This window comes from Passer montanus, unplaced genomic scaffold (genome assembly GCF_014805655.1).
Source record: "Passer montanus isolate IOZ18808 unplaced genomic scaffold, ASM1480565v1 scaffold13, whole genome shotgun sequence".
Classification (NCBI taxonomy): domain Eukaryota; kingdom Metazoa; phylum Chordata; class Aves; order Passeriformes; family Passeridae; genus Passer; species Passer montanus.
The window spans coordinates 5,613,368-5,625,061 of NW_024359832.1; the positions used below are offsets into that span (position 1 = coordinate 5,613,368).

At 41.9% G+C, this 11,694-nt stretch overlaps 1 protein-coding gene across 1 annotated transcript in view; it reads right to left on the reverse strand.

Annotated features, from left to right (window-relative positions):
- Positions 1-7,520: 7,520 nt before the first annotated feature.
- UCHL1 (ubiquitin C-terminal hydrolase L1) overlaps positions 7,521-11,694 on the reverse strand; it is a 4,838-nt gene continuing 664 nt past the window's right edge. The window contains exons 3-9 of the mRNA XM_039699062.1: positions 11,508-11,636; positions 10,518-10,668; positions 9,216-9,301; positions 9,093-9,140; positions 8,649-8,718; positions 8,261-8,319; positions 7,521-7,945 (exon numbers count right to left, since the gene is read on the reverse strand). Of these exons, the coding sequence (XP_039554996.1) occupies positions 7,859-7,945; positions 8,261-8,319; positions 8,649-8,718; positions 9,093-9,140; positions 9,216-9,301; positions 10,518-10,668; positions 11,508-11,636 (630 nt within the window). The 3' untranslated portion in view covers positions 7,521-7,858. The remainder of the gene's footprint in view (positions 7,946-8,260; positions 8,320-8,648; positions 8,719-9,092; positions 9,141-9,215; positions 9,302-10,517; positions 10,669-11,507; positions 11,637-11,694) is intronic.

Here is an 11,694-nt window from a genome sequence, read left to right on the forward strand (position 1 = left end):
AGCCTATACATAAATTCAACCATGTGCTAGAGCCTAACTGAAGGCTTAATTTCAGTTGAGATCATGGATTAGCCATGAGCTGAGGTGCTCTGTAAAATCAGACCCCACGTGCTACACAGTGCTTAAAAATAAATTTGCCTGTTGCAGCCTAGGAGCTGAATTTAGCAAAGGTATTTAAGCAGGGAACTTTTCCATGCCCCATCAAATCTAATGAACCAAATGACATTTCCTGACATGCATGTATCAAATGAGTAAGGAACAAAACCAGTGTTGCTGTGGAGCTAATGGTTCAAATTTTTGAGCAGCAGTATTTATTTTCCTTTAATTGCATTCACAGGAACTCAAGTGCAGTTGTGGATTTTGCTTTCAAAAACACCCACTAAGTTATAGGGTAAAAAAACCCACTTACAAATTGTTTGAGGCTGGCAGGAGAAATATCTCAAGCTTTGAAAATGAAAGAGATTTTAAGCTAATTTCTTCCTACTGGTTTTTTAGTCTGTCAGTGAGTGTGTGGTTCTCAGACTGCAGCATAGCAAGCACATTCCCTGCAGGAAAGACAGGCAGCAGTCCCAGGCTCTCCTGGGACCATCCCCTACTACAAGCCTCAGGAGTGACACTCATGAGCTACAGACATCCACACTGCAGCTAAGCAAAGGATTAAAGTCTGTCACCTGACTGACATGGATCCCTGCAGCAGCTGTGGCAGACAGACCATAGAAATGAAACAACTTTTGTAAAACACATTGTACAAGATCCCTGGCTGCTTAACCAGCAGTTTCTCATTGCCCTGAAACACTGCATTTTCACAAAGAGCAACAGTTTTCCTAAACCCTCATAGCCCAGTGAAGGGCCATGAACATGCATTGGACTGATTCAAACCAAACAGGATTTTGGCATCTTTGGTAAAAGATTTGAATGTTTCACAGGGAAGTTTGTTGTCACTGCTACTGGTATTGATCATTACTAAAATGTAGCAGAGATTACTTTATGACTTCTCAGATGGTGATGAAAGTTGAAAACCAAGTCCCAGACAGTTTATTTAGGGAAGATCACATTCACAACACCACTGGGTTGCATCAAGAACCTGTAACAGCTGCTTTCTGAAGTTGGGAAAAATTAGTCATTCAGCCCCTTTTCTCACATTGTTCAGTAAGAATTGATCCTGAGAAATGTGTTGCTTATTGGCATGGCTTGACCTTCAGGGCCATTGTTCAGTGAAAGGAGAAAGAATGGTTGGTGATGTCAGATAAAGTATCAAGCTAGCCAAATAATTATATTCTTCTCTGAACCATCTTGTTCTTTCATCAATACTTCTTCTAACCATCAGGAATATGGCCACAGCCTCGCCACCTGACTCTTCAGGATGTCAGAAAGCCTGAATACTCCAACCACTCTTCATAAAATCATCTGCAATTTAGATTTATGCATCATCCTCAACTCCCTGGTGCTGCTAAACATTTTTGTGGAATGGGAAGGGGAAAGAGAAGGAGAAAGTAGTATTTCTTGAATGTTGAGTTGCAATATAAGTCTACTGGAAAAATATCTTCAGGCATTATAAGGGGACTCACGGGACTAGGTATCAATACAGACCTCTTTTGCAGACAGACATGAGTTCACCTGATTGTTCTCCAAGTCAGTCAAGCTGAGGTTAGTCTAACACTAAGCTTTAGCTAATAAGTCCAGCTAAGAGGGAGGGTGTATTAACTCAGGCCCAAAGCCAAAGTAGAGTAAATATAAGAACTGTCTCTGGGAAAAAAAAAAAAAAAAGAAAAAAAAAAAACCACACCAAAAACCAAAAAAACCCAAAAAAAAACCCAAAACAGAAAAAAAGCAGGGAATCTATATCTCCATTCCTTACTTGCAAAGTGGGGATAGTTAAGCTCTACTTCTCCCAGTCTCAACACACTAAGAGTAGAAGCTCTTCTGCTAAGATGTCGACATGCATACATATGAAGACTTGAAAAGAAAATGCAACTCAGTCTGGCCACAGTGCTGTAAGTAATAGTACCTCTTAGTATGGTATTGAGTGTTCCTAAGCAAAGGAATTGACTGTCATGGTTTTTATGGTACCCTGCAGGAAATGCTAAACTAGCTGAAATACCTTTGCCTAGTCTGGCTCCTCCAACATCATACAGATCTCACTTTTTGTATCTTGCTGCAGGCCTTGCAATGTCATCTAACCACGTCTGAAGCTCATCTAACCAAAAAGTACAGAAGTTTCAAATCAATTCTACATAGCTCATTATTTGTTCACTGAGCTTCATCTAGCACCACATTTTTGAAGCACAATTATTTAAAGGATTGGGAAACTTCATTGGACAGTCTTATGGTACCGCTGGAAAGATGGCAATCGAAAAATGTTCAGGAATTCTCTCATTTTTCCATTTTCTCCATCACTCACTGCTCTTTTCCCCCCTAGGGTACCCCTAGGAATGTTGCACACATCCCGAGGGAGGACTCCTCATACTTCAGTTTCTGACTCATTGACTGTGGAAGTGTTCCTTCAGGTCCTTCTTTGGCCTCTGCCTTCCCCAGCTCTCTGTGAAGTGACAACCCTCCCATCAGGGACAAAACCTGCACCTCCACCTAGATGCATTGGCTGCTGTTCCTGCAGCCATTCTTGTCCTTTCACCTTGGACAGAGAAGAAAACCAGCAATCCGCCTCCAGCCCTCCAGCTCCTCCTACAGGGAACAGCTTTCCCACACTAAGCACTTGCAATTTCACTGGGGATTAATTGGGCAAGCTTTGGTCCATTTCCCTGCACTTGTCATCCCATTCACTTTTATTGTTTTCACTTGGTTTCAAAATTTTTCCTTTTTTTTTTTTTTTAGCCTTTGATTTCTTCAATTCCTTCTTCCCTCTCTGTGTTTACCTTTCTTCCCCAGTTTCAGGATTTGTATTGGAGTAATTTTGGCAAGGCTTGGTCCTTTTCACTGCCCCTCATTTCACTTCAGTCTGTTTGGTTGTAGTCACTCCCTTTCCAAATTTTCTGGGTTTTTTCAATTGCAATTTTTTTATCATATCTCCTTTCCACAGCATTTGTTAGACTTTGTTCTCTGATTTCAAGATTTCATTCCCTTTCCTGAAAGGGAATGAAAGTTCCTTAGTTACTGAGGCTGGAGCAACACTGACCACTGCTCTAATTTTTCATACTGTAATAGGTAACCTCAGTCAGCTTAACAGAAGCTGGTTGTTAATTACACACTTGCGAGGATGGAGATGCTCCCATTTCCCTGACAATTTGTTCCACTATATTACTTTCCCATGAAGAAATATTCTTCTTGTTTCCAAATGTCCTGAACTGAACCTTCCAAGCTGCAATTTGGGGTTACTGCCCTTTGATAGACCATCTCCTACTACCAGGACAAAATATGGCTTTCTCATCTTTGTCATCCTTGCAATTGCCCTTGATGTAGCTGTAAGCTACAATTAGACCTTGCCTTAGTCTCCTCCATGCCAGACTATGTATGCTGAGCTCCACCAGTCTCTCCTCATAAGCCTCACATGCTCCCTGCCTCTGTAGCCTGCTGCTGGACCCTCTCCAGATTCCTCCACATCCTTTTTGGACTGGGAGGGGGGACCCAGAACTGAACTGCTATTCCAGGTGTTTCCTCACCAGTGCCAGGGAGTAATAACTTCCCTCCACCTGCTGGTCTTGTTCCTCCCAATATAACTCCCAACACAGTATGTGTTACAGGAAGAGCACTCAATGTATGGGCTTATTTTCAATTTGGCATCTGTCATAACCCCCAGGTTGCAGAAAGGCTGAAACTCAGCCCATCACCTCCCAGCCACAGGGTGGCTCCAGCCAGGTGCTGAGCCCTGCACCTCACCATGTTGAACTCTTCAAGGTTTCTTCTAACCCATTCTTTCATCCCTTGAGGTCCCTTAGCTTCAAAGCATTTGGAATGTCAACCAGTCCCTGTAACTTAATATCCTGTACAATATGTAAAAAATTACAAAATGCGAGTGATATTTTATGTCCTTTGGTCACAAAGGAACTTTAATGTTGTTACTCTGCTTCTGGCTGCATTTTTCTCAATTTGTGTTTGCTCTCACTTAGTTTGCAGCTTCACCGATCTGAAGTCCTGCCATCAGCCTCTTCTTGGCTGCTGGCAGCACTAGGAGAGGGATTCTGTGACTACAAGGTCTATTGCCAGACTTGTTTGTTCCCAATGCCCACCACAGGCCCTGCTGCCTTTGCATTAATGGCAAAGAGGATATGAGTCTGTCTAGATCCTTTTTCAGCTAACTGCTTCTCCATCTTAAATATTTGAGATTGATAAACTGGTCTGTGTGGAGCTAGTCCTACACCTTCCTCTACTTCCCCCAAAAGAATTCTATTTAACATGGAAATAGTAGTGTATATAGTGCACAGCACTGTATATTGGACAAAAGCTGTGCATCAGCTGCAGGTAAACTGGGGATCTAAGCCAAAGACTATTATACATGTAAGAGGCTGTGCATGCTGCATGATGCCTAACTTTTGATTAAGATAAGGATTGCCTATTTGGCTCTGAAATCAGAAGTGTGCTTAAGCATGTGAATGATCCCACTAAAAGCAATAGGACTAGCTGTGGACTTAAAAATTAAGATAGTGCCTGGATCTGTCATTGGTCCTAAATCAGAACTTGTTGCTCTAAGTTTCCCAATGCTGCCATCTACAGAGTAAGTTGACTACAGCTTTCAGGCAGGCAACTAAATGGTTATGAAAATTATAGATTGTACACAGTCAACCCTGGCAGAGCTCTAAATTAGCTCTAAATATGCATGTCTAAACAGATAAGCCTAAAATCCTACCTTCAATATTTCTGAAATATTTCCAAGGATAGTTCTATATATTAACTGTTGAATGTCCACCTCTGGAAGGCAGCACAAAAATGGCAGGAACCTGTTAATTCAAATTAATTTGCTCAATAGACTCCTCTGTCTGGAAGAGAAGCAGTCACAGAGTGGGCATAAAACACAGCAGGCTTTGAAAGCTCCTGCCCTTCTCAACAATTTTCACAGGGAAATTCAGGGGTAAATTCAGGAAAAACACAAGGGGCTTTAGATGAGAAGTAGAGAGGGTTAGAAGAGCTAATTTACCTAAGAAGGACACACAGGAAATCAAGGAAAAAATTCAGAATGGAACTACAGCTATAAGAACAAAGAGGAGAAAACAAGGAGGGAAAAGAAATCAGCCTCACTTCGGATAGATGTGCCCAAGAAAAAGTACTAAATTATAAGAGCATCTTCTCATGAAAAGTGTTTTGATACACAGCACTCTAAAATACAACTCTTGTCCCAAACATTTCTGCCAAAGTGTGAAATAACAGGCAAAAATTAAAATTGAAAAACTGGCAAGTAAGTAAAATAAACTAGAAAATATGAATAAGAAAAAGCATTTCTTTTGAGATTATACATGCCTGATATGGCCTTAAAACTTCTTCCTGTTTTTCTGTTTATGGCTTATTCAATAGAATTTTAAATACACACTTCTATGCATTGTGACTTTTTTTCTGGATGCAGTAACACATTTGGAACAGCTGCACTGCAATATTGCAACATCTTCCATCTACTCAGCTTACAGATCACCGTGCACGGTTTGAGATCTCTATCCCAACTCCCCAGATCTTTGCCATCCCCAATAACTCATCTTCCTGTTTCTGAAACCCAAGGTGTTTTAAAGTAAAGCCCAGCTGTTTCCTAAGCCCTTGTCATAATTTCTGCAGGGGACAGCAGCCTTGCTAGTGGACATTATACATAAGTAGATAGATAAAAACTAAAGAATTAATGTTCTCTTTATTTCCATTCTTTGAAACTATATCTGGGACTAGAATGTGAGATAATAAGAAAAAGGCAAGAACAACCCTTTCCCTATTTTTTATGAGGTCTAAATTAATAAAATGTTGCCTTTTGGTAGATTCTTAACTCAGAAGCTTAAGCAGAATGATAAAAAAATTTACGAAAAGTTACAAAACACTGAAATAACTTCAGTAGCCCCATTTCTACTGCTAATTAAAACAAAAAGTAATCCACAAAATATACAGTAGTATCTCAAAGGCATTTTCAGGTTTCTTCAGCATTGACTCTAGACAGGCAGAGGCACAGCATGTACCCTCAGTAACTGCCCCAAGGGCAAGGAAAGGGTCCTGTGCAGCACCAAAGCTCACTGCCCCAGGGAAGGCAGACAGCTCATGTGCACCTCTCATGCTCCCCCTCCTGCAGCTGGTTTTTTTCACCTTCCACTCCCCCGTGCTCATGGCCCTTGCCTTGCCTCTGCTGTGTTGCTAAGCAGCCTGAGCCCAGGCATGGCTCCGAGCCTGCGCTGGAGCAGGGCTGCAGCAGAGGTGCCCCAGGAGGCCTCTCCCCCACCCTACAACAACTTCCACTAAGAGGCAGAAGATGATGCTGCTGTAGAGGACAATGACACACAACAGACCTTTTCCCAGCCATAGTTTTCACTCCACTGCTAGCAGAAACTGAAGGCATTGATACATAGAATTGGAGTATCCTGAGGTTTAGCAACTCCTTAGACTTCAAATTAAAACACGTTGCAACCCTTTGCCAGCTTCAGCTACCAGGTAATTACATGAGCAGTAACAAGGCCCAATACAAAATAACTTCAGCCCACACAAAGCTTTTATTAAAGCTTGATTTACCCTTCTAAAAAGCCCTGAGACCATCTATGAGAATGTTACCCAGCACTGTATAAAATGGTTGCCAGGGACAGACTGGGACTGCATTAGAATAAAGACCCAAGTTTGAGGGTGTTTTATCCTTGCCTACAGCTACCTGAAGTATCAGCAGGGAGCTGCAAGACCAGAAAACACCACTGGACTCAGGTAAAAATAGTTTCCACGGGTCATGGCTCATGCCAAAGAACATGTATTAGAGATTTAATATCTTTCACTTGAATCCAGAATTTCATCCTGCTATTAGAAATTCATGTGTGGGTTTCTCCTTTTTAGGTCATTTTGGATGGGACAGATAAGTACAGCCCCTTCAAAGGTGTTCATAAGAGAATCACAAGCTCATAAGCACCCATGGCCTAACCCAGGATTATGTTCTGCCTCAGCCAGCAGAGATTTGGTTTAGCTACAGGTAGGGAAAATACTTGTTCTAATACTGTCTCCTATAAGGAAACATAACACCAACCAACTCAGTGGGTATTCTGTGGCTTCTAGCACCAATACACACCACATTAAGGTGACACTTGAATGGTAATTTATCACACCTCACCCCTCCAAACTAAACGTATTCAGGGTGGCAGATTGCATCTTATAAGTTTCAGACTGGATATTATGAAAAGCCTTACTGGAAGGGTAGTGCAGCATGCAGCAATGCGATGTGTTACACAGACTGGTGTCTCCATCCTTGAAAGTCTCCCAGACACTAGAAAATGCAATTGTCCTGCTACCCTGAGGTTAACTTAACTTTTTGCTCAGAGAAGAGCTTTGAAGGTCTTTTGAGAAGAAGACTTACAGAGGATGCCACACAACTCCTTTTAGAGAAAATTAGTCATCACTTCAGTCCATTTAGTCTTCCAGCAGAACATTTTATTCTCATTAAGGACAAGGAAATATCAACCAACAACTCAATTAACATAACACAGATCAAACAAGCCCTGTTAAGCATTTTCTACTTAACATGTGAAAAAAGTCTAAAGATATCTGATGTGTCCAAACCGTTCACATTAAAACTTGAGCTCATCCTTTAACATAAGCTCAGCTGATGTTGCTTCTGAGTATAGCAAAAGGTGGAAATAATTTAAGTTACCAGAACAGCTGTGTTTAACAAGTACTGAAGCACTGGAGTTTAAACTGCATTTACTGGTGTGCTATTAAACTGCTTTCTTTGCATCTCATCAGAGTCTTAGGCAGACTTGCAGAAAGCCACAGCAGAAAAACGAACTTCTCCTTTTTCACGCTCTGTAAATTGTCTGCAGATCTTAGCAGAATCCTAGGGGATGAAAAAAATACAGCTGCTTAGACTAACCAAATACACTTCCTGTAGAGAACAGGCCTTTGCAGTTCCTCTCTGAGTCCCAGCAACTAAGTTGCATAATCTTATAGCACCGGCTAATAAATACACTGAACAGATATCTAGCTCTTAGGGACAATAACTTTAGTAGCCAAACTTAGATTTAAGCAAACTTGTACTGCAAGTAGGTACAGCTGCTGTACACCACATGCAGACTTCTCGCCTCTTTATAAGGCTTTTTATAAGCCTTGTTTTCAGGGAAGCAAGCAGCAAGGGAAACAAGCAATGACTTACCTTCAACAGCAAGTCATCCGAGCTCGTGCCATGGTTTACAGGAAATGGCATACGGCCATCTGTGGAAGAAATACCTCTGAATTAGCAGAGCTGAGCATAGTAGACCCAAACAAGTACATGTATGATGATACCAGGGAAGTCAAAACAAATTGTCAATAGTCTGAGTGAGATGGAAACTGTTCTCAGCTACACCAGTGACAATATGCTTTAGGCCTTCAGTGTAACCCATCATCAGTTAAAGTCTTCAGATGAAGATACAAATTGTGTTTTGGCACTGAGAGCCTCAAACAGTTTAACTAACACAAAGTATCATTGTTGGGCTTGAGCCCCCAACACTGCTGTGCAGTGTGAAGTATGTCCAGTCCAAACGCAGTTCATAGGACCTTACCCAATTCATACAGGTGTCCATCCACGTTGACAAAAAGGATGAAATGGAAGTTCACACTGTTGTCCTCAACCTTAGGAGACACCATCAGATATATTTGTTAGATTGAAGCTAGTACTGCAAACCAAATTTGTGACTACAAAACAGAGGAAACTTCAACAAGACAGCAAAGGACTGAAAACTTAAGTTCAGCAGAAGAGGTCTGTGGCAAGACTTTTACAAGGTCAAGAACCAGAAATTCTAATGTAAAATGATATTTTACAACTGGGCCTTAATCCAAATTTTCAATCCATGTTTGAGGGGAAAATCCTGAACAAGCATTCATCTATGAGTCATTTATTTCTCCTTCCTCATGAACTGTAACAGCTATCTGACAGACAAAGCATAAGTGTTGCTCTGCCACCTTGATTAAACATTTTCCCAAGATTTTACACATACACGTCTTACCCGACATTGTCCTTCTTGCGCAACAGAGTTGTGGACTTCTTGTATAGCCTTAAGAGAAAGCAGGTACAGGTTACTATATCTTTAAGTGCTGATAGCTGCCAGCAGTTTGTGGAGTTCATATACCTTATTATTTGCCAAATGCTTAGCTCTTTCTTCAGGAGACAAATCAGCTGTTTCATCAAGAAACTTCTTCAGGGCAGACCCCTCCTCTGCACAAGATGATCAAACATTTTATTCAGTATAGGTAAAAAACATCAGTCATAGTTTAGATGCAGCTCACAGAAATCAATGCTTTTTGCACTAACTATTGCATTCAGTGTGTAACTATGTCCAATATAAGCACATTATAACCACCACTTAAAGCAAGCTACTAACACAGAAGATATCTACACAAACAGTCAGAATTGTTTCAGGGAGGAGTGCTTCAGTGTATTCTGGATGCTCGTTTTGGAAAGAATTTTCAAATGGGATTTAGCTTTTCTCATTTCCCCACTGCACATTTGGCAAAAATGTTCAATCCTGCTTTGAAGAAATGCAAGAAAGGTACCAGCTGTAAGGCACATAACTAACAGAATATGGGTAGATTAAATTGTCTCACTGCCTTCAAATGAAGGCAGCACTTGCTAACTTTGGTTTGCCAGAATATAAATTAATGCAGTACTAAGATACACGGAGGTCTAGCACATAAAAGATGTGCTGCATCATTGCTTCACTCATCAAGAGTCTTATTCCTGTGAATCCTTTTTAAGAACAAAGCAAAACTATGCTTAAATGCTCACTATGACTTCCACATGTTTTCATTTGTATAAAAAGGAATCCCACACCACAGAATGGGTCTGAGTTCTCTTAAAATAATGGTAGTTATATTTTGCAGATATAATCTCTGAACAACAAAAGAATCTTTCTCTACAGTAAAGAAACCATCAAGAACCTTACCTTGGTAAGAAAAATCTCCTTTCAAACCCTTATCCATACAACTTCCCCAGCAAAAAGAAAACATGTTTTAGACTGATTTACAGGCTACTCTGAGCACATTGATTTACATTAGACAGAAGCAGCATGAAGAACTCCATCTCATCTATTGACATCAAGCTTAATGTCAATAACTACTTCTGAACACGGTGCCTCCTAATTACAGATAGACCTTGGTCAGTCCTGCTAAGTGCCTTTTTCCTCTTTCATTGCTTACTAGGACAATACCTCTGCAGCTAGCAGACAGGAATCGAAGCACATTCCCTTCTGTGTTTCAGAAGGACACTCCACATGCCCCTCTCCCAGAGCTGGAAGACCACTTACCAACTGAAACAGTACAGGATGCCTTAACTTGGCTTGCATGAAAGCAAGCTTTCTTCCAATAGACCATATCCATTTCAATCTGCTGCCAAAAAACCAGAAAGTCAAGCACTTCAGAACATTCATACTCACCAAGTTTCAATTTGTCTTTGTTATTAGCAACTGCATGGATCAGCCCAATTGTCCCACAGGAGTTACTGACAGTCTGCTTCAGGAAATACACTTTAGAACTGATCTCCTGGTCCTTTATTTTCTCAGTCTGCTGCTTCCTGAAGTTTTCATGCTGTAAACACATAAATGTTTTAGGCATTTCATCACAGTCCTATCCTTGTAGTGTGCACTGGACAAGTAAGTTGCTATGCAGGAGAATCAGTATCAGGACTGGACAAAGATTTATTCAGAAAGTCATCTTTGTGGCACCAGTAAAGCACCATATGCCTAAACTGGATTCAGGCCAACACTTAATGGACTGACTACCTACATGATTCAGTCATATCCAAAGGCACTGCTCTTAGCTTCTCCATCTGTACGATACACTGGAAATAGCTTGGGCTGGGAAAGAATAAAATGGATAGGCACTTGTATATCCTCTCTCAGTTGCTTCAGTCCATTGAGCAAGGCTATTCAGCATGTCTCTACAATAGGCCTTTTAGATTTGCCTTCATGAGCCCCTCCCCACCAGAACAATGTATAAACAACTGCAAAAACGATCGCTATTGGAAAGTTGTAATCCTTCTTTTTAAGGACCTATTAATTGAATTTGCTTTCATCTCATTTACTTTCTTAGCATCAAGCTAACTGAATATATTGAAGAAGTAATGTAGGCCTCTCCAGATCCAATGATTCAGCATGGTAATGGAATTGTATTCCTCATACTCAAGATGACCCATGGTTTTCTCCCCTCAGCCTGATATACAAAGCAAAAACCTCACAGGAACATGGGAACGGAATGAGAGCCCTTGTTTGGTTGCTCAGCTCAGCTGACGCTATTTGGAGGCTGGAACCAAGCGCAACACCGTGCCAGTGCCAAGCCCCATCCACGCCCAACCATCTGATGCTCGGGTGGACGGCAGCGGCGCTCCAGACCGCGGCCAGCGCCTCCCTGCCGGGAGGGACACGCACCTGCTCGGTGAGCGGGAACAGCAGCAGCAGCGCGCAGGCCGGGCTCGGCACGGCGCGCAGCGCCTCATCCTCGAAGCCCAGCACGTCCACGAAGCGCCAGCCAGGACCCACCCCGAGGCGGGACAGCACCTGCACGGGGCACAGAGAGCGGGTGGCCCGGCCGCGCCACGCCCGTCCCCGCGGGGCG